General features: G+C 43.9%; 1 protein-coding gene across 1 annotated transcript in view; it reads left to right on the plus strand.

Moving 5' to 3' along the window:
• Positions 1 to 428: 428 nt before the first annotated feature.
• Positions 429 to 26,411, plus strand: part of Sgpp2 (sphingosine-1-phosphate phosphatase 2) — a 66,617-nt gene continuing 40,634 nt past the window's right edge. Inside the window, exon 1 of the mRNA XM_015481452.2 lies at positions 429 to 607. Coding sequence (XP_015336938.1) covers positions 596 to 607 — 12 coding nt within the window. The 5' untranslated portion in view covers positions 429 to 595. The remainder of the gene's footprint in view (positions 608 to 26,411) is intronic.

A 26,411-nucleotide genomic window follows, 5' to 3' on the forward strand; every position in this document is an offset into this window, starting at 1 on the left:
CCAAGATATTCATGATCTCTGAATCTCAAAGTTAGCAATTTAATGATATTTGCAAAGTCCCTTTTCCTGGGTCAGGGGTGGTACATTCGCAGGTTCTCGGGGTTAGGGTATGCACGTGTCTGCATTCTGCCCACCACAGTCAGGAACCCATCTGGCACCCAAACACAGATGACTACCCCCAAGCTTCAGGCCGTCTGTATACACACAAAAAAGGCCAGGCTTTTCTGAGTCTTCTCCTAGTATTTCTGTCTTTGATGTCACTCATGTAGGTTGATGAAGAACTAATGTCTTGAATGTTTGTGTGGACAAACTGGGATCCACAGGTGTTTAATGGCAATGCAGACACCAAGGACACCACAATGACATGACCAGAGAGGAGCAGCACCTTGGAGATCAAGGCCTGCTGATGGTGACATGAACTCACACTCTTCCAACTTTTCTCTTCTAGGCTTATGTACAGAAGTACATCGTGAAGAACTACTTCTACTATTACCTCTTCCGATTTTCGGCTGCTTTGGGTCAAGAAGTGTTCTACATCACGTTTCTTCCATTCACACACTGGAATATTGATCCTTACTTATCCAGAAGACTGGTCATGATATGGGTTGTAAGTACTATTCGTGGTAGTATTCTGGGGATGGAACCCAGGGTCTCATGCTTGCTGGGCAACCACTCTACTACTGAGCTATTTCCCTCACCCATAAGTAGTATTATTACTTACTAATCACTTCTAAGATAACCGTCTGCTTTCGTATTCAAGTACTTTGCGTATATGACCTTTATCCCCTCCCCCCAGTACTGAAGACCAAACCCAGAGACACTCACCACTGAACTACATCTCGAGCCCCTTTTATTTTTTGAGACAGCATCTTTCTAAGTTGTTCCAGCTGGCCTTGAACGTGCGCTCCTCCTACCCCAGCCTCCCGAGCAGCTGGTATTACAGGTGTGCACCACTGCACCTAGCTTGCCCATATGTTCTTTATATTTTTTATTTCTTCCTGACCCCTTAGAGTAGAATTTTGTTGTCTAATTTGGAGAAAGCAAATCTAAGAGCAACTTGTTTTGTTTGTAGAAACAAAACCAACCAAGTGATTTCATGCACTTTGATGTCTACCTCCCCACAGTTAAATAAAACTAGAAGGGAAAAGTGATGAGCCCAGAATAAAGGACGTTTCTAAGAACTCACAGTGGGTACGGAATGCACCCTCCTAAGAGGCATTTTAAAAAATAAAAATGAACACAGATTGCAAGAACTAAGAAACAAACAACAAAAAAAGAGGCACTTTAGTAAAATTTGATCAAACTCTAGAATCAGAAGCTGTTGACTGACAACTCCAGGCAGTAGTCCGCTGCTAGCCTCCAATGCAGAGGCCAAACAGACAAGGCAGGTGTCTTCCTGGAGGGAACTTCTAGTGCAATGGGGCTGCTGCCATGCACAAACCCCACGGCAGGTCCAGGAAAGGGGTGGACCTGTCATTTAAGTTTGTTCAGAACCCATTGAGTTCTGATGTTTTTGTAGGAGGATGGAACCCAGGGTCTCTTGTATGTAGGTAAGTACTCTGTCACTGAGCCACATCCCCAATTCCTTTTATTTTCCTTTTGAGACTGGGTCTTACTAGGTTGCCCAGGCTGGCCTCAAACTTGCCATGCTTTTGCTCAGCCTCCTGAGTGGCTGCGATTGCAGGTGATGCCACCCGCCTGTCTGAGTTCTGGTTGCTGTTTAACTGGGGGATTGTGGGTAGTGATGAGACAACAAGGCACACTACAGACACACAGGCTTTGGAGTCCGGCAGGTCTGCCATCAGATTCAGTTAGGTCATATCTGTGTCCCCTTGTCCTGAGCCTTACCATCCTGCTCTGTCAAAGGGAGTTAGTAATGTGCCTTGTGAAGGTGCCGGAGAGCACTGAGCTCAGGCCTGCCATGCGGGAGCAGTTACAGCTGCTATTTGTGCAGGAAAACACAGTGACTAGTCCCAGAAGGCAAAGGAGTAACCATCAACTAATTCTAGGGTCCAAGTTTGCTTAGCTGGCAGAGGAAGCATTAGTGGGTTCCCTGACTCAAGATTATGCCCCCAAAAGAAGAGTGGAAGTGCTTAACTGGGTGTAAAGGAGATGCTGTGTGAACTAAAAATGACTTCCCACCCTGGGCTTTTTCTCCTTTGTAGAGCAAGTAGAGTGGACTTGATCAAGGACATAAATTAAAGTGCTCTGGGGACAAGAGAAGAAAAACTGTCCTCCTGGGGCAGGGGTGAGGGTTGTGGAGGGTGGTCCTCTGTGTGAGTCATTCACCCCATGGCCACTTGGGGGCACTAGGGAGCAGTAGCTCCTGGGCTCCACCTGTGGCTGCCAGGAGACATGAGCCCAGGGTTGCTGGGTCCTTCTGTTTTTCCTCAACTGTCTCCCATTCTCAGTGTAGGCTTACATCTTTAAAGCATATGCCAACTAAACAAAGAATTCTCAAAGACCAAATGCAGAAACCCTGTTGTGAAGCCTCTCCATCTACGGGACCACTCAGTTGGACACTTCTGATCATTTGTGCCCACATTCTTCCTCTTTTATCCTTTTCTCTCTAAAACTACAGGCCACTCCTTCCTTCCCTCATCCCTGCTTCTTGCCTGGCCACGAGCTATAGCTTTTGAATTCTAAAAGTATGACCAAAGAATCTGTGACAGCCATGCATCTTACCTGGTCATGGGGGGGGACATTGGTCCAAAGCTCCTCACCCCTTCTGAAGCCCCCTTCTGGGTCTACACACACACACACATACACACACACACACACACACACTTTTTTTTTTCTCCAAAATTTCATAGTGTTGAAGTGGGGCAAATGCTATAGAGTACCTTTAATAACCCAGCAACATCTTGTCAAGTGTGTGGTCAGTTCACTGGCGTCTATTTCTCCCACTGAGGGTGGAAACACTTCCCCAAAGGGGCTGGGAGGCCTTCAGACTTGATGGGAGGCTGTGGATGGGGCTCGTCATTGCTAGTGGATATTTTACACTTTGGACTCCTCATGTCAAAGTGGTCAGTGTGTCTTTTGAGACAGAATGACTCAGTTATCTGTCAGAAAGGAGGAATCAAAATCTTTGTCAGAGAAAGGTAGGTGCAACCTTTGAGTCAGCACATTGTCCTGAGGCCGACCACCTGTTACCTGATGTTTTAAGTGGGTGTGTGACCTAGACCACGGACATCCGTGGTGAAAGTTCTATCATGACTCTGTGTGGTCAGCTAGATGTCACAGCAAAGTGGAGAAAGGAAGGGGAATCTCTGTTATTGGGTGTTGGGGGAGTGGGGTGGAGCCAGGTGAGGTTTTCTTTGAACTTGAGCCAACCAGGGAAGTCAGCTTCCTGCTGTAGCATCCTTTTTCATGTAAGGGACTTTCATTCCTAAATTAGTGACAGCCTCTTCAAGGAGTGGAGGGATGTCAATTCCTTAGGGGAGAACTTCATGTTTTGTAACATCTCATCCAAAATTCACTGGAAGGCAGCTGCTCATTCAGGAGCGCCAAACCTCTTGTCAAACTGTATGTTAATTCAGTAGCTGTCTCCTGCTTTTAAAAATCATTTGTTCCATTAGAGGTGACTCATACTGTCTGAAGTAGCTTAGCATAATTTATGGTTGTGTTAACTGCTGTCTTCACAATCATAATTGTTCTGGCCTTCTATTATGCATTCTTTATTTTCAGCATCATTTGTCTTATTTGAATTTCATTCAATAAGTAAGTATCATTTTATAGATTGGGACACTAATACTTCAAATAACAGAAAATCATATATAAATATATAATATATGTAAGAATATGAAGATGATATATATATTTGAATTTATATATGTAAGTATATATAAAGGTGATATTTTATATATATATATGTACATATTTATATATATGTGTGTATATATATTATAGCTCTCTCACTGTAATAGTGCTTTACATATTTTACCTCACTTAATCCTACCAGCAATCCTGAGAAATCGTTCTTAACAGCCCATTTTATAGGTCATGAAATTGGAATAGAATAAGCATAAGTTACTTGCCCAGGATTGAACTGGTTTAAATGGCAAAGTGGGTTTGATCCTGCCCTGGGCCTCCTCAGCCTCGTAGGGACCCCATTTTTCCCCCCTAACACAAGTAAGTGTTCAAAGTGAAGAACATTCACTGTCTTTTCTTTTTTAAGATGTTAACGCTTTGGGGCTTGATGTGTTAAACGACTCCTCTCTCCCTTGCTTTGGTTGTGTTTATGGCACAACCCTGGGTTCCACTCAGGTGTCTTTTATGTGCCTTTCTTGATAAGCCAGATGCATTTCAGCCCAGGACATTTGGACAAGCTTTTGTTCAATTAGCTGAAAGACATCAATCAAGTCATTCTGAGTCCTGTCTGGACTCAAAAGAATCTTAGACATCAGGACAGGAAAAGCCCTTGAGTGAGTCACCTGGTGAGAATTCCCAGAAGGAGAAGTAGATGGGGCTTCAGAAGATGAGTCTTGACTGAGCTCTTGACTTCTATTTTGGCTAGGCGACAGTCCCATCACAAAAGGAAAAGGAAAAAGAAAGGGCTTACAGCTAAATTGATGCACCCTAAAAAGGTCAGAGGCGATTCCCTTGAAACTGGATGGTGCCCAACTTTGTAACACGAAGCAGTCTTACTCGCCGTTTGCCAAATACAGTTATTCTCTATTTTGTAAAATATTGATGCCACAATTGATCTTTGAGGTTTGGGAGTCTTCTTTTCTCTGTTCTTATCTATTTTACTTATATTTATATTTTTTATTTATATTCTTTATTTATATTCTGCCTCTTTTCACAGACATTTCATAGCATTCGTGATGAGATATAAGGAAAAAAAATGGGATAAGTAGATTAAAATCAAAATACAGTTATTTAATAAAAGATTAAACCCCAGACTCACATTAAATAGAGCATGCTGAGGGTGATGCATGCCTGTAATCCTAGAGACTTGGGAGGCTGCAGCAGGAGGATCACAAGTTTAAGGCCAGCCTGGGCAACTTCAGTGACTTAGTGAGACCCCTTCTCAAAATTAAAAAAAAAAAAAAGACTGGGGATACAGCTCAGTAGTAAAACACCTCTGGGTTCAATCCCTAGTACTAAAAAGAAAAAAAAAACTGGATGCTAGTACAAGGGTGAGCCACATATTAGTCTTTGAACTTTGTCTTGACCAGACCAAAGTGAAGTTACATTATCTATTAGGAAATGATAAGCCAATTCCTAAGAGATTGACCACGGATAGGATTGATATAATTGTTAAGGCTGGTGATACATATTGCTTGGTTATTTTCTTAGGAAAATTATTTAGCATCAGTACCCCCTGGTCATCTGTGTGAGAGTACGCATTTTGACTCCTTCTTCTGAGCTTTCTATATTCTCATTTTATTTTTGGTACTAGAGATTGAACCCAGGGGTGCTCTGTCACTGAGCTATGCCCCCAGCTCTTTTTTATTTTGCTTTAAGACAGGTCTTGCTAAGTTGCCCAGGCTGGCCTCAAACTTGTGATCCTCCTGCCTCAGCCTCATGAGTTGCTGCATATTTTTTCTGATTATGTTGAAGGTTCTGGTTGTTTCTGAGAGTTTCTAGGCAGTGCAAATCTCTTTTCTAATAATTCATGGCCTTGGATTATCTCCCTGATGGGAAGCAAGGAGTGTCTGTGATGGAGTGGTGTTTTAGTCAGCTTTTTTGCTGCTGTGACTAAAACCCCTGACAAGAACAATTTTAGGAGAGGAAAAGTTTATTTAGGGGCTCATGGTTTCAGAGGTCTCAGTCCATAGACAGCCAGCTCCTAGGGACTTGAGGTGAGGCGGAACATCGTGGCGGAGGAGTGTGGCAGAGGGAAGTGGCTCACATGATGATCACAAAGCAGAGAGACTCTCCACTGATCAGATACAAAAATATACCCCAAAGCCACACACCTCCGATGCCCACCTCCTCCAGCCACACCCTACCTGCCTTCAGTCACCACTCAGTTAATTCCTGACAGGGGATTAATTCACTGATTGGCTGAAAGGTCCCATGGCCCAATCATTTCTCCTCTGAAACTTCTTGCATTAACTAACACCTGGGCTTATGGTGGAAACCTCACATCCAAACTATAACAGATAGACATGGGGTTGCTCCCACCTCCATCAGGAACTTTGAGGTTGTGGTCCAAAAAGATGCCCTGTGCTGATGTAGTGTGATGTAGTTTCCAGAAATATAAGCCACCCAAACTTATTCAAGATTGGGAGAGGGGGAACGATTCATCCTAAGTTTATGGGGGATCCAAGAAGCAGAACCTCACAGGAACAGATACCAGTGAATGATTTGGATGGTTCGATGTCTTTTTGTCTCCTGTGATCAGCTGGTAACTTCTGCCTTTTAATTCGGACTTTCCAGACAGTCTGACACAGTGTGTTATGTAGCAAGGTCTCACAATCCATCCATCTCTGCCCAGTCGTAACTTGGCTCTACTCAGTGCAAACAGGGGTGCTGGGGATGGGGATAGGTGACAAACCAGGGCCATATCACCGTGGTCCAGGTTCTGGAACATCAGGAGACCTGAGTGATGATCCTAGCAGTGGAACCTCGTTCAAGGCACTTCATGATTCTTTCCAGCAGTTTCCTCAGCTTTAAGATGAAAGGACCCGGCTAGAGATCCCAGGAGACTGGTAACACGGTCATGAGTGTTCACCATAAGTGCTACATGACACTTCAAAGAGTGTGGAGGAAGAATGAAAAGAGCCAAAATTGGGAAGGATGACATTTTAAAAGAAAAAAAAAAGAGAGAGAGATTTCATCTCTTATGTAGACCAAGTACTAATGTGGCCTGTCTTATTGTCTCTTGCGTTGTGAATCTCCTCAATATCAGACAGTGTGTTTGAATATCAAACAATAGCATATCAAACCTATTGCTAAATAATTGTTAGATCAGTTGCTATTTATATTCAACACAAATGAAAAAACTAATTTTATTTATTTATTTATTTTGGGTCCTAGTGATTAAACCCAGGAGCACTTTACTGCAGAACTACATACCCAGCCCTTTTTATTTATTATTTTGAGACAGGGTCTCACTAAGTCATTTAAGACCTCAAAAAGTTGCTGAGGCTGACCTCAAACTTGTAATCCTTCTGCCTCAGTCTCCGGAGTCACTGGGATTCAGTGGGATTCAGGCATGACCTCACCATGTCTGGTTCTCGAAAAAGTACTTTTAAAAGAAAAGGCTTCATTGTTTGGTAAATATAAATTCAATTTCTTTTTTCTTTCTTTCTTTCTTTCTTTCTTTTCTTTCTTTCTTTTTTTTTTTTTTAAATAAATTCTAACTAAACACCCAAGATACGGTTCTTGTTGGTTACAGAAAAATTAAGACTTTCAGTCCATGTCATTNTTAAATAAAAAAAAAATATTATTTCTTTCTTTCATTTTTTTTTTTTTTTTTGTAGCTGCAAGGTCCTGGTGATAAAGAGGCCCTTCCGGTCCTGTTCATCCAAGATGAATTAATTTAGATTGGAGAACTCCAGTTTAAATGATGGGTTCCCCCACCCTTTATTTATTTATTTTTGTACCTATAGTACAAAGCAGACCTAAAATTGTCATTCATTGGATCATTCAATCATTCATTAATTCATTTGGTTGAACCCAGGGTCACTCTATCACTTAGCTACATCCTCAGCCCTTTTATTTTCTATTTTGAGATAAAGTCTCTCTAAGTTGCCCAGGCTGGCCTCAGACTTGCCATCTCTTGCCTCAGCCTCTGGAGCCTCTGGGGTTACAAGCACCATCCTGCTTGGCTAAATTTCACGTTTAAATTTGTGCCTATGAGCTAGATAGTATCTAACTGCTGTAGTTTGGGGTATCATTTTATAGAAAGTCCCATAAATTGGTTAAGAAGTAAACTTTGTGGTTACATGTCTAGATGGAGCATGCCCTTTGGATGTGGGCAGGCTGCCACCAGGTTGTCTCACAGGGGAGTTTGTCACTTGGTTAGGGAGGAGAGGGGGAAAGTCTGCCCTGTGCCTGTAGTCCACACCCCGTAGACGGGGGTCAATTTCAGTGCCAAAAGATAGCTTTAAATATGATTATCTCTTAATTCTCTGTTTAAACCATTACCACCAGTCACTTCAAAAGATTGCCCTGCTCGTTAAGTTGGTTCTTGCTTGAGATTAATGAGTCTTTAAGCATAGGGACAATGGCCAGATTGTAACCCTCTCTAGCATGCAGTGAATGGAATGGAATTAGGTGTCAGAGACTCTGCCTAGTCCCTCTGAAGTAGAATCTGTAATTTAGCCTTAGTTAAAGATTAAGCAAATGTCTCTATAGGGCTGTCACGCTAGCTGTACTGGGTTGGTTTGGAAACACAATAAGCAAAAATGTATTGGTTTTAGTGTAGATTTTTAAAAGCCTAAAAACTGGACACATAAACAAATACGTTTGGACCTCTCATCATCGTCATTATCTGAAAAATGATTCCTATGTTTCTCTTTTAATGATGGTGCCCGGGAAATGTGCCACCTCTTCCCTCCTGCTCCCCCTCCTCACGCTGTCCCTTCCCAGCACTTCTAAGACTGGGATGCTGTGATCAAGCAGAGCTGCCGTCACCCAGAAAGGGGCCATTGCCCAACACAATCTTAATCTTCAAGTCTTGGAGGCATTTCTTTCAGGTGACATTTTCAAATAACATCTTAACAACTCTCTCTTTAAAGAAACAACCAATTCCATTGTGATGCTGCACTCCTGGGGGGCAGGGGGCGCTGTGGTTCTCACAGTAGCTGTTTTACGGAGTTACATGCCAAGCACCCCATTTCACAGATGAGAAAACCGACACCCAAAGAGATTAAATGACTTTCCCAAGTAGGCACAACCAGTGAGGATGGCAGGTAGGGTCAGGCCTGACTCTGTTCCTTTCCACCATACTGTGATGCCTCCAATGGCTGAACTTGACTTTTTCCATCACAAGTATCATAGTCTCGTGGCAAGGGCCCTTAGGTATGGCCACCACATGTCACAGACTTCCTCCTCCCAGCTCTCTGTTCTGAGTTCCCTGTGAGTCTTGTTGGACAGCGTGTCCCAAGTTTCTGGTGCTTAGTGGGAAAACCAGAGCACCCCAGGGACTTAGTAGGACGGCCAAGGGCTGAAGAGGCCAAGGGCTGCCTGCTGACCCCAGGGTTTCTCCTTCCTGGCCCCAAGCTCCACTTCTTGTCCTAATTTGCAAAGCAGCCAAGTGAAAGAGGAGGAGAGAGGAAAAGAGTGGGCCTTTCGTCCCTAGAGGGGTCCTAGAGGGAGGACAGGGCATTCTTGTCAGCGTACCTCTGACCTCTGGGCTTCTGGCCTCCGGGTGCCCTCGGCTTCCCTGCCTGCACCCTGTCCAGCCTCAGTGTGAGTAACGAGGGCCCTCAGGTTCTGGGAAGGGAGGGACAGGCTTCCTGGTTAAGGGCTCTGAGAGGTCACAATGTGGCCTCTGGAAGTTTCTGAGAACTACAAGGCGAACCTGGCCTCACCTACCTGAGGGTGGCCACCTTGCCTCTTCCTCCCCTCTCACCCACCCAGGCAGGACTTCCCAGGGGGAACCTCTTGTAGGAAAGCTGGGAGACAGCGGGGATGCCCTCTTTAGCCAGTGGGCAGAAACCTTGATTCCTGTCCTTAGAGCCCAGCGCCACCACTCGCCAGCCAGGCCCTTCCATCTATGGGTATACACAGTGGTAGGGAGGTGCTGTGATGCACCAGCTGAGGGCGAATCCGGGAAACTGAGGCTTTCTGACTCTGGCTCAGGGGCACTGGCCCTCCCTTCCCAGACTTCCTCCTGCTGTCTGAGGCTCGATCTCCCAGCTCTTTCTTCTCTAGGCTGAGGCTAGCTCAGGTTCATTCTTCCTTCTTCTTCTCCTTTCTTTGCAGTGCTGGGGAATGAACCAGGGCCCCACTCATCTAGGCAAGCACTCTACCACTTAGCTACACTCCCATCACCTCCCACACACTCCCCCCCCCCACCCAGTCTTGTTTAAATGTTGCTTTTTGAGACAGTGTCTCACTCAGGTTAGCCTCAATCTTGTAGTCCTCCTGCCTCAGCCTCCCGAGTAGCTGGGATTACAGGCATTTGGCCAGTTTGCATGCTCCATGAGGCAGAGTAAAGGGTCTTGAATAAATAGTTTGCAAGGAGTCACTGCATCGCTGCTTGTGAATAAACAGCCTTCTAAAATCAGTACATGTAGGCCACATGCTGCTGTGCTGCTGCCGCAGTCCGGCTGCGGCAAAATAACCGGGGGGTGACGAATAACTTGTGTACGTTGATACAGCAGGAGTAGGAGCCCTTTATTGCAGGACAGGAGCAGTATTTATACATTCCACACAGCTTATCTAATTAGCATAAACTAGATACATCAGTCAACCAATCAGGAATCTCTATACCTAATGGCTCGGTTTTGTTACTTCTCAAACCATTCCCTCTGACATTTTGTCAGGCACCATCCAGACTTGTTTACGAACTTTAACATTCCCCTGGCAAAATGCCAGGTGTTATTTTGACTTGTTTACAGACTCTAACATGCTGCTCTGTTTGATTACTTGCTGACATGAGCTTGGACCATAGGCCAGATTTCAAGACAGTAAACGTCTGAGCGCCACAGATTCTGACCGTGTGCTGGCCACAAGGCTGTGGCCTCTATAAGCGTCATGGAGTATAAGGCACTATTATTCTTCTCAAAAGGAAATAGCATGAGACTAGCCACGTTAGGCAGAAGGTTAGGGTCAGATTCAATCCCATAACTACCTAGTTCCAGAATCCTCCTACCTTTGTTCTCTGCAGAGCCTCTGCCCTTAAATGTGTTAAATATATTCTGGCTTCTTCATGTGTGTATGGAACATGTTCAATTAATTTTATTTTTCATTTCTCAAGGAGTAAACCACGTTCACATAAACTGAAAAAATAGGCAAGTTCCCTAAATCCTAAATCAAATCACTTGTTGATTTGAGGGTCATTTCCTTTTCTCTCTAGCCGTATCTATCTTCACATTGTTTGATCACAGTATCCTGCTTTGTGAAGAATGGTTTGATATTAAGTAAGACATGACTTATTGTTCATGATATGCAAGAAACAGGAATGGAATTAGGAAGACACAAGAATCTTTTAACCTAAAAAGTAATAATTGAATCAAAACTTGATATATTTCCCCTTAAGAGTTGGGGACTAGAGATGTCCTTGTCTGGACACAAATGGAGCACGCAAGCCTTGCTCTTAGCTTCACAGAGAGAGAGAGAGAATGTGTGTACACACGCATGCATATGAATTCATTGTTTGCATTGCATGTGCTCAGATTTAACTAGAAAAAGATGTTATGTTTTTTGTTCCTTTAAAATTAAATTTCTTCTGGCATTCGCAGGCACTACAAAATTAGAAGGGAAAAAAATGTTTTGTTCAATTTGAAAATGTTTTTCGAACATACAGTGATTTGACTCTGGGGGTTGGGGAATGATGTTCTGAAGGTTTTCCAAAACACTCTCACTTGGAATTAGCACGCTGTGAGCAGCAGAAGGCTTGCTTCCTTTTAAACTCACACTGGTAAACAAAGACTAAATGAGTAAAAGAAGAGAGACGAATTCTTTTATTAGTCCATAATAGAAGATCCAGGCAAAAGAGAACATGAGACTCTGCTCTTAATACTAACTCTGCAATTGACTGTACACCTGTGATGTGGCTGCCAGCTGTCAGGGCTGCTTAGACAGGTGCTGTGTGAAAGAAAGACAGATTGAGCAATTTTCAGTGTTTGTCTACATGACTGGGGAAAATATTCAGCTACAAAAGATAGACACAATGACATGGACTGAAAGTCTTAATTTTTCTGTAACCAACAAGAACCGTATCTTGGGTGTTTAGTTAGAATTTATTTAAAAAAAAAAAAAAGAAAGAAATCAAGGGCAGGAACTCATTCACTTGGATAAGTTTTCCAAATAAGGCAAATCTTTTTTTGAGGGCTTTTCCATTTTGGAAGCTGGATTCAGAAATTTAAACCTAGATTTATACTGTGGAAAGCTCCTAGAATATGAGTTAAAGACTGGGTTTTATGTTTTCTTTAAAAGTCTTCTAATCTACAAAGAATGTTTGACTACTCATCCTGCAGGCCAATCAAAGGGGTGTGTCTTCAGCACTGAGAAGATTAAATCATTACAACTCTGTCAGGACCTGGGCTGCAGAAACCAGGTGCTGGAATTTATTTTAAAAGTCTCCATAACCTAAAAGGATGTGTTCAGGACTGTTGATCTGTTGCCTAGCCCTCTTATAGATGCTGATTTTGAGTAAGTTTGTACATTCACGAGAAGTAAATGTTAAGACATTTTATGTGAGAGATATGAAACCACTTAGAGCTTTTTTTTTTTTTTTTTTTTTTGGTACCAGGGATTGAACCCAGGGGCACTCAACCACTGAGCTACATCCCCAGCCCTTGTTTTTATTTAGAGACAGGGTCTCACTGAGTGGCTTAGCACCTTGTTTTTTGCTGAGGCTGGCTTTGAACTGGCAATCCTCCTGCCCCCGCCTCCTGAGGCGCTGGGATTACAGGCGTGTGCCACCACGCCCAGCACTTAGATATTTTTTAGAGCATCTCCTTTAAGATTAAAATATAAATATCATGCATGGGATGGATCTTGGTTCAGAAAATGTTATTCAGTGGAAGAGAGGAATTGCAATCAAAACTATTCTAAAAGCTGAGGTGAACAGACCCCCCAAATAAAAAATGTGAGTGACATTAAAGACTCTTTTGGGGGGTCACTTGAACATTTATAATCTGAAATTGATTTTGTTTTTTGGTGCTGTCTATTGAACCCAGGGCCTAGTGTGTGCTGAATGCATTATGGACCCTCAACCCTGAAATGGACATCAATGACATTTGAACAGTAGGACTGGATACAAGTAAGAATAGTAAATAGTGATATTTGAAAGCACTTCATAAAACATCTTTTGAATCTTGTATTCTCACAGATACATGAAGCTTAGGTCTCTACTTATAGGTTTTGGATTGAGGCGGCAGGGGTGAGGGGGTTTAAACCATGAGCAGAATGTGTTAGTTATATATAGTAACACTTTGTTCCTAAACTAGGTCTGGGTGCATCTCCACTAAGTCTGAAAAAAAATATAAAGGATGATTAAAATGTCCTTGCCCCTTAAGAGGATGTGATAGTGGTGTAATTGTCTCATCCTGGTGCCTCACCTCTACCTTAAAACCGGCTGCCATAAGCAAATTAGAAATAGGACTAATAGGTGTTTCTTTCCTTTTATTTTTAATTGTTTTTTTCAATTTCTGCAGTATAATTATACATAATAGCTGGATTCATTATTAGGTATTCGTTCATGCTCACAATAGAACAATATAATTTGGTCAATTTCATACCCCAGTAGGTACTGTAGCACTTCCATATCCAAAAATAGGACTTCAGGAGCATGTAAATAAGAAAGAAGAATACAGGAGCCATGAGTCAGCCATGGTTTCTAAAAATAATGTTTTAGAAAAGCATACAACTCCGCAGAGGCGTAGCACTTCCAGATGTATCCTTACCTGAATCTAACATTAATGTGTAAGTTTTAATACTTGAATTACATATGATGAGACTGAAAACAGGACATTGGAAACCTGCTCTCTGTTTATGTCATCCTACTGCATCAGGACTGAAAGACAGGGTCCTTGGGGAGGAGATGAAGAGTTTGGGAAAGGGTCCAGTAAGGCTGGACTGTAGGATGGATGTAAAGAGAATATGATGCACAGGGAATCAACTGCTTGTGAAAGTTTAGAAAAGGAGGGAATGAGATGAGGCCGACTCAGAAGAGGAAAGCTGCCAGGCAACAGCAGGGGCTCCAAGGTCGTCCACCAGCAGGAGCCTGCTGTCCTGGTTTGCATATGTGCCTTCCCTCCATAAATGGTTGCTCTTACATAAACCAAAGCAATTGTACAACTAGTCATTATGAGATTATTGGGCATATCTGAGCAGGATTGAAAGACATTGAGATGCTTGCTTAAGACTGGACCTCTCTTTCTCTCTCTTTCTCTTTCTCTTTCGTTTGGTGCTGATGTTGAAACTCCGGGCTTTGCATATCCTAGGCAAGTGCTCTGGGACTAACCAAGCTGCATCCCAAGCCAGCCCCTTTTATTTTAAGGGAGAGTTTGCCCCTTTTCCCGGTGCCAGGAGCTCTGGCTTTGCCAGTGTCAGTCTTCCAGGAAGCTCAGCACAGTTCTCTCGCTCTCCCTCAACCTCGGGGCTGCTGATGGTTCGAGAGCCTGAAGGAGTTTGCTAAGAGCTTATCTTGAATCACCAAAACTGCTTTCAGGTCTACACTTTCTCCTGCCAATGAGGAACAGATTAGACAATGCATTCAAGACCTCTTGGCTTAAAAAAAAAAAAAGAGAGAGGAAGAAAAGTGACCTCTGTGGCCTGGCCTGTGCCCCATGCTTCTAGAAAACAGAAGGCATGAAGATGCTCCTCCCCAAATTCTGTGTGTTCTGGGGAAGGATTTACTGCAGGCAACCATCTTTTTCCCATGCAGCTGGCTTAGATGAGACTTACAGATGCCCTTGTTGTTTACCCAGGACAGATCCAGACACACACACTCCAAATTCCCATTCTTTGTCTCCTACCCAATTACCTGCATTCTGCCCCTACTGGCCAACTGTGGCAAAACACCTGTTACCTGGCCTCCTCCAAACTTAGTGAAGTCTGGCCCATCCTCACCGGCATGCAACCCCTCCTTGGGACCCCTGCTGAGAATAGAGGAGCCTTTATCCCAACCCACACCTTCCCAAGTAACAGCAAAGCCCTTCTGCTTCATCTTTGAGGCCTCTGAAGGCCTCAGGGTCTCTTCTGTGCAGTAGATCTCCTTTCCTTCTTCAATTGTTTGTCCACATAGGGTGTCTCAGTTCCTAAATCCTGACTTGCTTTCTGTCTCACAGAGATCATGGGTCAAGCAGCACAGAGCGCTGAGCCCTGGGGGACCTCTGCATGGCTGTGCTATGGTTTACATCATCATGAACCATTCTGTGGCCAAATTCGCTTGTGTTCAATCTCCTTAGGCATCGTAGAACACCTTTGCGCAAGGCATTGAACTCTTTCTCTAATAAAGCAGCACATAAATAACAAAGAGAATTAGGAGGAGCCACTCCTTTGGGCTGGGAGTTAGCATACCGCATGGAGAAACTCTTGCAAGCAGAGTGGCACCCTCACTATACCTCTGAATTCACCAGCCAGCGAGCTTTGGCTGTAACTCTCTTCAAAGGGAACTACAAAAGCACATTCCACAGCCAAATATTCTGTCATGTCTTGCATGTTCTCTGGGAGTTGGCTTTTCCAGCGTTCAGGGGAGCACTGAGGATTAGCTCCATGGCATCTCCTGCTCGTGGGTCCACTGCACCCCCCACTTCATTTTATTGTTTCTAATGAATAGATCACCGGCAGCAATAGTTTTGAGGAGTGTTTCATCATTTAAAATAAGTAGAAAATCACTTTGAATTCTATTAGGACACTCAGGCTATTGATTAATTGCATCAAACATGTGTTGTCCTATGCAGGTGGTTTCTTTTCGGTCTTTATTGTAGTGCTGGGGATCAAACCCAGGGCTTCCCTGAGCCACACTCTGAGCCACATTCACATTCATCTTTTTCCTTTTTTTTTGGGGGGGGGGNTTTTTAGCTATAGAGGTACACAATATCTTTACTTATTCATTTATTTTTTACTTGGTGCTGAGGATTGAACTCAGGGGCACTTGACCACTGAGTCATATTCCCAGCCCTATTTTGTATTTTATTTAGAGACAGGGTCTCACTGAGTTGCTTAGTGCCTTGCCATTGCTGAGGCTGGCTTTGAACTTTCGATCCTCCTGCCTCAGTCTCCCAAGCCACTGGGATTACATGTGTGCCCCACTGAACCCAGCTCACATTCATCTTCTAATTATGCTCCCTCCAGCCCCCCACCCCACCTCCTGCAGATGAAACCCAGGATGTCCTGTGCTAGTCTAGCACTTCACCACTGAGCAATGAGCTACATCCCAAGCTCAGCACTTTTTTCTCTCTGTCTCCGTTTCTTTTCATACTGGGGATTGAATACAGGGCTCTCACCACTAAGCTACATTGCCAGTTCTTTTATTTATTTATTTAGATACAGGTTCTTGCTAAGTTGTGGCATCTGGCCTCAAACTTGCCATCCTGCCTCAGCCTCCTGAGCAGTCCAGATTACAGGCAAGCGCCGCCACACTTGGCTGGCTCCTTTAGTTATTTGTGCACCCTTCAAATCCATGCTCCTCACAGTATTTACAGTGCTCTACCTCAAATGCAAATAGGAATGTTTAAACGCATTTGAATGCCCAAGCACCTTAAAATCACCTCTAAGGCCTTTTGCAGTCAGACTCCTGCCCCAATCTCCCCCTCCAGCCCCTTCCCATAAGAATGGTGTCTCTGGAACCACGGAGCTGCTGCTGAGCCACCCCCAAGCCCCACCGCAGTCCCTAATCTTGGACATGTACAGATTTAACCTTGTGCGTCTCTCCAAAGGGTCCCTGCCCTGCAGACCCTCACCTCTCCTGCCTGGCTCAGTCTCCACTGAGGTGGCATTTCCTGAAAAGCCACCTGGACACCTGCATCTGCATTCCCTTCCTTATTGTCCCATGAACCTGGTACTTGGCAGTACCAAAAAAAAGGGGGGGAAATAATGAAAAGTAAATACACATTCTCTAAATGCAGACAGGTAAAGTTCTGTGAAGAATCCAAGAAGGGCCTGGGGAGACAAAGTGGCCAGAGGCCCGCTGTTGTAAAGTGTCCAGGGAACTCCCTTCCCAGCAGGTGGCATCTGGGTACAGGGCTGGCTTGTCCTTATCATTTACTTGTAACTCATGTTTAAATTGCTTATGGCAAGTCTAGAATGTTTGAAATTTATCAGCAACCTTTCTGATTGATTTCTCTATTTATTCATTTGAAAACCCGTGTCCCAAGAAGTCTAAATAGCCCAGCAAGCAAGCCTTCTGAGAAGATAGCTAAATTTTACAAAGTAGAAGCCATCTTTAGTTCATCTTCCCCGTCTCTAAAATAAAACATGTGAGCCAGGCGCAGTGTCGCACACCTGTAATCCCAGCGGCTCAGGAGGCTGAGGCAGGAGGATTGCCAGTTCAAAGCCAGCCTCAGCAAAACTGAGGCACTAAGCAACTCAGTAAGACCCTGTCTCTAAAGAAAATACAAAATTGGGCTGGGGATGTGGCTCAGTGGTCAAGTGCCTCTGAGTTCAATCCTCAGTACCAAAAAATAAAAAAGTAAAATAAAATAAAAGGTGAGCTGGGTGTGATGGCACAGCCCTGTAATCTCAGCCACTCTGGAGGCTGAGGTAGAAGATTGGAAGTTCGGGGCCAGCCTCAGAATCTTAAAAAGACCCAGACCAACTTAATGAGACCCTGTCTCAAAATTTAAAAAATAAGGACTGGTATGTGGCTCAGTGGTAAAGCATCCCTAGATTCAATCTCAGTACCAAAACTAAAATTTTAAAAATAACAATAAAATATGTGCTGTAACTCAAATCTGGTGAGAGACAGCATCAAACAGTAGTAGTTCTGCAAAAATACTTTCCTGGTCACTGTCACACAAACCTGGAATGTGGGAAATTGCAGAGGGAAGGGTAGGGCCTGAAGGCAGATTCTGGCAGGCTCAGGTCAAGCCTTTCTCATTAAAAAGGGTCATGGGGAGGTTATGGCCCTGGTTACAGTCCTGTTTGGGAGGTGCTGCCGGTGTGATCCCCAGTCCCTCCTAATAACATGGAGTTAATCACTCACTGGCCAACTGGAAATCAATGGCGCCCTGCCCTCTCCCCTCCTCTGGCCTCAGCTCCTGCAGCCTCCTTCCTTTGACCCCTGCAGTGAGCAGGCGTCAGGCAGGACTCTCTGGGACTTCTGTCCCTTCCTGCTCTTCAGGAGGGGAGTCTGGCAAGCCCAGGGAAGGGAGCCCTTTCTTCTCTCCCTGGTGGAAACCCTACAACACCAAAGAGCAGAAGGAAACAGAAAGAAGGGAGAGAAGGAAAGAAAAGAGGGTCTTTCTGCGGAAAGACGTTGCAACCAAAGTGAAAAGGAAACGATGGGCTAGAGAACATGTTCATGTTTACGATGCCTTTGGAATTCACTACAATCTTAGTTTTTAGAATCTTTTCATTCAGGGAGATGGTGAGTTAGATTCCGCCCCCACCCCGCCCCTTGGTTAAGCTCTACAAGTTGATGACTTTTTATTTACTCCAAATAAGCTCTTTCACAGGACTTACTAGACCAGAGTTCCCTGAGCAGAGATTCTGGAGAATCAGTCAGCACATCAGTGCTCAGATTCTAGAACTTCAAGGTGAAGTTCTTTTCTCGGGTCTCACTAGAAGGACATCTGAACCCTTTGATTGGTGGAAGGGTGTGGCCAGCAGACAGAATTAAATTCAGGGTCATGGATTAAATCCCAGGTCATAGTCTCCCCATTTCAGCTGAGAGGCATTCAGCGCTGAGGTAGGAGCCTCCACTTGACCTTCGGGGCTAGGTCCTCTCTAGTGTGTGGAAGACACTATCAGGAGGTTTAGAGTTTTCCTAGGGAGACTGAATTTAGACCAGGAGCCAGCTCACTTCCACAAGCACCAGGTGAAGCCGTGATTCCTGGCGTTGTGGTGGCGGTGGAGGAGAGGGACCGGGCTTGGAAGCTTGGAGACCAGCAGGGAAGTGATGACAGATCTTGGATTGTCTCCTGGCGGGTCCTGAATTGTCTCCATTTGCAGTTTAGAAAGAAGAGAAGAGAACCAGACAAGGGGAGGACGGCGGTGAGGAGCAAATGAGGACGTTGATAAATAAATGGCTGACTTGAGGGTGTCTGAGAAGATCATGGGCTCATTTCCACCGACTTCAGGAGATTTTGCCAACACAGTTGGTAGCACTCCTGATCATGGTCGTCATCTTGACAGTTATTTGAATTAAGTATGAAATTGACTTCTCCCAGTACCGATAGCGTAGCCCATGACATCAAACTGAGAATGGGAATATATGGTGTGTATGGAAGAGGAAGAGTCCACTTGGCTGCGTCCCCAGATTGGCTGTGGAGATATGTGCTCAGGGTGCCCTCACTGAACTGCAGCATCATCTGCTTTAAGTGAATTTTCTTCCCTGCATCCTGCGATTATGGCCCTCCTAACTTTGTTAGACTGCATATTGAGTTTTTAATCTTATGCATTTCCTTAGCTTTCCATTTCCTCTAACGTCTTAACTGGTAATTCAGTTTGTTCATGGGCTGCTGCCAGCAAATCACCTCCTCGTGCCACAGTCCTTCCCCCACGCATGTGCAGTTGTCCTAGCATGAGGCCGCAGAGCTGGCAGAATCCACCTCTGCAGAAAAAGATCATGCACACCTGAGACTTTGGGGACAATCATCTACTGTTCTTATCACCAAAAGGTTCGTCGTTAAATTACTTGTCTCTTACATGAGGGAAGACTCTGGCATTGGTGAAGGGAACCAAACCCAGACAAACAGCAAGCATTGTGATTTCTCAAACAGGACCCCTAGGACCAGTGCTCCTTTAACACTGTGCTCACTCTTGGAAGTGGGTGATCCCTTGGGGTTACAGCAGGCATCACCTGAGTCACCATCCATCCAGATTTCTTTCTGTGTAATATAGTTTGATGATATGGGAAAGACCAGCCACAGGGACTCCGCTGACTTTAACTCAGAACCTGAAGGGTGAGGTTGGCGTTGCTTGACTCCTCATTATCTACTGCCTCCAGAAATAAACCTTTTGAAAAACTTCTTTTGAGTGACCATTTCTCAAATCTTTTCTGAATCCTGGTAGGATTCTGGACCTGTGACAGACACACCGAGGTGACCTCCAGTTCAAATAGCTCACAACAGGGAGAGAGCCTGAAACATCAAAGCCATCTCTTTACAGGAGGCCAATATAAATGAACCAACTCCAACCACATGTGTAAGGAGAGCTGATGATCAGTGTTAGTGACCTTGAGCCTAAAATCAGGTTATTGATTAGTGAGGTCAGCAATAGCTGACCCAGCGCCCCCCCCCCCATACACACTCACACATTGGGGGACTTCCTGATAAGCAGATGCTGTCTCAGTGGACTTCAATACTAGATACCCTCCAAGGCTAGATCTATTCCAAAATATACTGAGCCTGGATCCCATTTAATGATATCTGTGCTTTTTCTTTTGAGGTGGGGTCTCCTCTGTTGCTCTGGTTGGCCTCAAACTCACAGTCCTCCTGTCTCTGCTTCTGAAGAGCTAGGACTACAGGTGTGCACCAGTGTGCCTGGTGCGTTCTGTCTTTTGACACTTCTTTGATAGAGAGTTGTATTGCCTTTTAAAAAATATTGAACGAAGACAGACTTGATGGCACTTGGCCGAGTTGGGAGGTTGGATTAGGAGAATTGCAAGATTGAGACCAACCTGGGCAATTTAGACCCTGTCTCAAAATGAAATTTTTTAAAAGGCCAGGAATGTAGCTTGGTGGTAGAGTACTTGCCTAGCATTCCCAGGGACCTGGGTTGAATCTCCATCTCTACCTCCAGAGGAAAGAAGGAAGAAGAGAAGATTAAAATATTCTATGCCTTACTTTTTAAATTTTTAGTACTGGAACTGAACCCAGGGACACTCTAACACTGAACCACATCCCCAGTCGTATTTATTTTTTATTGTGAAGTAGGGTCTTGCTAAATTGCCTAGGCTGTCCTCAAACGTGCAATCTCCCTACTGAGTTGCTGGGATTACAGGTGTGTACCATCCCACCTGCAGCTTACTTTTAAGCTTTGTCATTAACTGAGATATAGCTAGTTTTTTTTCTAGGTGAAGGAAAGCTGTTTATTCTAAGGGTATCCCTAGAACACCCCTATGCTCTAAGCCCCTGCTATGGAGTGTTCTGCTTTGGGAGACCTAGGGAAATATTGAAACTGTATGGTCCTGGTAAACAGAATCTCTGTTCAGATTATGTTACCCATTCAGCAAAAATAACCAAGAAATAGACCATCAAAGGAGGAGAACATCATTGCTACGTAAGTACAGTGAGAGATGGACAGAGTCCAGTGAGAGTAAAAGCTATTTACTGAAATGAGGATGATTCAGAAATTCAATTAAATATATTATGAAATATTTCAAACCCATTAGGGTTGAAATAATATAAAAAGAGGGGAAAGAACATGGCAAATTTTTGCTGTTTTATTTTAAATATTAAGAGCATACATTTATTCATATCAGTTCACTTACCTTCAGTATTCAAGTCTACATTCAAGGGAAGATGTGAGGTCCAGCTGTTGTAGGGCTGTCCCTCTTAGAGATGACAAAGGTCCTAAGTCCTTGGCATAATTGCTTTAGATCAGTGTATAAATCACCAACCGTCAGGGTCTTTTTCAGTGTAACGTGGCTGATTATAATGTCAGTGAGGGTAGTGCCTATTCGATGCGTCTCCAGGGGTTTTATTTCCTTGCCTGCACAATGTACATGACAAGAAGTTTCTAAGCCCTTCCTTCCTGTGCATCCTGAGTGGATCCCCTACAAAGAGGATGAAAGATGCCCCGTGCTTGGAGCAAGGATTCCCTAGTAGCTCAGGGTCGCTCTCTTCCTCTCATACTTTTGCTGGGGGAGGGGTCCAGGACTCATTCCAGGAGATTCTCTTTGAAGATGTGATAGCCAGATTCATGATCATTCTAGAAATAAGTGGGATGACGTAGTCATTAAGAGCAATACCCAACCCAGATCAAGAGGGGGATAGTGGTTGTCACAAAGGTAACCAGTTGGTCTTATGTATATCCCAGGGCCCTCAACATTTGCTTCATTTTTTTATTCTCTCTCTCTCTAGGGATTGAATGCAAGGACATTTTAACACTGAGCTACATCCCCAGTCCTTTTTATTTTTTATTTTGAGACAGGAACTCACTAAATTGCTGAGACTGGCCTCGATCCTTCTGCCTCAGCAGGAGATTATGTCACCAAGTCACTGGGATTACAGGCATGTGCCACTGGGCCCAGCTCACTTCATTATCTTCTTGATATCATTATATTAGACACCATTCTACAGATGACAAATTAAACCTGTGATAAACCAAATCCACAACTTTTCCAGCCTTGGGGTGGGGACTCGATAGACCAAAGCCGTGAACTCTAAATTTATTCAGCTCAAGGACACCCTGTACACAGCCTTGGCAGGGTCAAGGATTCAGAATGATGACCATCGCTGGCATTGCCCTGTAGCTTGCAGGAGGAGTCATCCTTCATAATTTCTGGGAGGCAGTGAGGCAGTCTTAGATTCCCCCGCATTTTCTGGTTGTCATGGATGACTTCAACCAGGAGGCCAACCACTTGGTGTGTAGGTGACGTTGCTGGCGATCCTGAAGGAGTTGTCATCCTCCAAGTTCTCTGCCAATCCAAACATATTGGCGTGGACCCAGGCGGTAGGAATGACAGTCTTTTGACTCCATCTTCCAGCGGGCTCTATGACATGTTCAGCACCAAATCCTGCCTTTCATGATGGAGGGCTTTTGCTCCTGGAAAGTGGCATTTGGATTCCTACTGACCATGTTGTCTCTTGTCAGCCATGATGGTCCCATTGAACTTGCCATGTGCCAAATCATTTTTGAACACATGGTCTATTATTGAAGTCAAGGAAGGCGTCATTAAATGCTACAGTACCCACTTTGGAAGCAGCTTAGTAACTAGGTACTGTATCCAATCTGCACCTTTAGTGTTTGTCTTAACATTTTCAGAAGCAGATCTGAACTTGATAAAATTAAGCCTTGGAAAGAAAAGGAAAATATTGTGACTTAATTATTTTATTTTACTCACCAGCCATTTCTGCTCTAGTTATTTTGCCTATTTTTATAGAATGTGCATATATAAAGGTTAGTCTTCTGATAGTCTTCAGTGATGTAAAGGGTTTGCTGTATAATTTCTTAACTTTGGTGCCTCGGGCAAGAGTAAAGGTGTATTAGTTTGAAATGACAATCAAGTTGGGCGCCGTGGAGCACTCCTGTAATCCCAGCAACTCAGGAAGGTGAGGCAGAAGGATCACAACTTAATGAGATCCTGTCTCAAATTAAAAAATAAAATGACTGGGGACATAATTTGGTGTTCAAGCACTCCTGGGCTCAATCCCCAGTACCAAAAAACAAAACAAAACAAAAATAACGACGACTACAAAAAAATGACTCCCTTCTCCCAGGGGTTCACAAATACACAAACCCACACCCATCCATACAAACCCACATCACACACACACACACACACACACACACACGCACAGCAAAGGGGCTTTGAATTTGAAAAAGTAAAATAATGCCAGAGGTATGACTGGACATTCACCTTTAGAGGATAATAACTTTCCACAGTAGGTGGCAACCTGTACCCTCAAGAATGATCCCAAATAACCATCACAAAGAACTGCTTTACATTCATTCCCTAAGGCCAAATAGGAGAGCACAGAGCAGTGTAAATTCCTGGGAGTATAAAGGACTGGACACTGAGTAACTAGAAGCAGCAGCAAGTCCAGCAGGTCTGCAAAGTCTCTGTGGCGACAAGTCCTCTTCAAATGACGCCCACACTCCATCATGGTTCTGGTAGGCGGATCTCCAGCACTCCCTGTGCCCTGCAAGCTCTCCTCCTCCATGTCCTGCAGGCCTGGGGTACACGGGAAGAGTCGGACAGCACTGCAAAGAAATGAACACTGATACTCCCACCAATTTGCTTCCATTGGAGTCCGTATTTTCAGGCATTGCCAATAACATTTCAGAACACCCTTTAAGAATGTGGGAGAGGTACATCAGGACCCACCTTTTTAAAAAACAAATTTAATAGTGCATGATAATTACGCAGAGTCGTGGGCTTTGTGGCATATTTGCACAAGCACATGATTTAACCAGTTTCATTGCTCAGCACCCCCCCCCCCCCGCCTCCTCTTCCTTCACCTGCTGGTCCACCTTCCCTGTTCATGAGACCCTCCAGCTTCCACATATGAGAGAGGACGCTTGGCTTTCTCAATCTGGCTTAATTTGCTTAACATGATGTTCTCCAGTTCCATCCATTTTTCCCACAAATGGCATCATTTCATTCTTTTTTATGACTGAATAAAACCCCTTTGTTTATAGATACCATATTTCCTGTATCCATCCATCTGTTGACAGACACCTAGGCTGATTCCCAAATCGGGCTCTAGTGAATTGTGCTGCTGTAAACACAGGTATGCATGTGTCACTGTAGTATGCTGACCTCAGTTCTTTAGGACAAATACCAAAGAGTGGTCCAGCTGGTCATAGGGTGGCTCCATTCCTAGTTTTTTTAAGAGTCTCCATACTGGCCGTACTAATTTATATTTCTACCAATAGTGTACAGAGTTCCTTTTATTTCATTTATTGTTATTTGTATTCCTAATGATGGCCAGTTTTACTGGAATGGGATGAAATCTCAGTGTAGTTCTGATTTGCATTTCCCTGATGGCTAAAGATGGTGAACGTCTTTTCATATATTTGTTGACCATCTGTACTTCTTTTGAGTAGTGTGGGACCCATCTTAGTGTCTGTTTTCTCTCCTTCTCATTGAGATATCATTCACCTACAATGACTGCCACCCTTTTAAAGTATGTGATTGAGTCTATTTTTGAAGCTGGACTTTTTAACTCTAGACCATTTTCTTCACCCTCACAAGAAACTCCCGTATACATTAGTACTCATTTCTCCTCCCCCCCATGTTAAGCACCCACCCATTCACTTTCTGTTCCTCTGGATTTGCCTATTCTGCACACATCTTGTTGATGGAATTATATTATATGGGTCCTTTGGTATCTAACTTCTTTCACTTAGGATTCTATCTTCAAGGTTTATCTGTGTTATAACATGCACAAGTACATCATTGCTCTTTATGGTCAAATAATATTCTGTTGTAAGTATAGACCACATTTTGTTGATCCAGTCATTGGTTGATGGCTATTGGGGTTGTTGTTGTTGTTTTTTTTTTTTTTTTTTTTTGCTACAGAGAAGAATGATTCTAAGAACTTCTGTGTACAATTTCTGTAAGAACATGTTTTCTGTTCTCTTGAGTGTATTATTCCCAGCAATGGAAGGGTTGCTGATCTGGTGTCTCCTTAACCAAATCACTGTATTAGCATCCTGGGAAGGAGACTGAGCTTAATTTGGGTAGATTAAGAAACAGGACAGGGAAAACTAACACAGAAGCTGTGGTCTTCAGGTTAAATGTCATTGTCTTCTAGTCTCCAATGGGTAAAGAATGATATAACTAGTTTCTGATTTTTAAAAAATAAACACAAGGAAGACTACAAATTCCAGTGGTTCACATTTCTCCACCAATAAGGGATGAGGGATTTCATACACCCCTGTTAGTTAACAGTGGATCTCAGACTCTGATTCCTCCATGATGGAGAGGCGGTGGGTGTACTCAGAAGAAGGAAGGGTGATTTCAGAGTTTATCAACATTGGTTCGGGAATGGATGTAATTTGAAAGGAGTCTCTTGGTGCTTTCTCCAATCCTGCAGAGGTTTTAGTGTCACTCCGTGGGGGAGGGGAACTCTGTGGGGGAGGGAAGACAGACAGACATCCAGCAATCTTCAGCATACACAAAAATGAATGTGCGGCTTTACTTTTTTAAAAAATCCTGCGGTGGCTTTACTAGCAATAATGTTTTTTCAAGGATCTTCTGTTTTCTAAACTTTGTAGATTTTATTTATACCAGTGTGAAAAGCAAAGTCTTGCTACTTGGAGATGTGTTAGACGTGGTACAGTTGTCACTGTAGATCGTAATAACTAGAAAAAGGCCACCATGCTGAGAGATGTGCTATTTCTCTGCCAGCTCCTTGGGAGCCCCACCATCCAGGACAGCCCTCAGCTGGAAACTCCTCTAGGACATGAAGATGTGTTTCCTAGTGACAGAGCTGGTTCCCTGGGGAGCCTTTTGTCTGCTTGGGACCAGCGCAGACTATGAAGAGGACCAGATTTTTGTCCACCTATGCATTTCATTTATCCTGCAATCAGGGTAGAAGTAAGAAAGCAGGTGACCGCCTTTTCACAGTGACCTACCAGGCCCCTGTGCCATCCCTCGGCACCACGCAGGGGGACCCAGTCAGTTGGCCGAAGGCATTAATGATCTATAATTACTTCCTGTGTTGCCCCTCGTGGGTTTCTGCTTTTATGGCCAGGCCTTTGGGACCTGAGCCCACAGGAGCATGATGGATGACGGAACTTAATTGGATCCCTCTAGGTAGGAGGGCCCGTCCACAATGTGGGGCGAAGTCCTCCGCCTAGGGCACGCCACCCTGAGTTAATCATTATACTCTTGAACTGAGAACTAAATGGAGAAATAGTTCTCTTCTGTCACAGCAATTTTTTTAAATAGACTTTTTTTTTATAGAACAGTTTTAGGTTCCTTCCCATATCCCCCTGCCCCCCCA

The sequence above is a fragment of the Marmota marmota genome, unplaced genomic scaffold (genome assembly GCF_001458135.2).
Source record: "Marmota marmota marmota unplaced genomic scaffold, marMar, whole genome shotgun sequence".
NCBI classification, from domain to species: domain Eukaryota; kingdom Metazoa; phylum Chordata; class Mammalia; order Rodentia; family Sciuridae; genus Marmota; species Marmota marmota.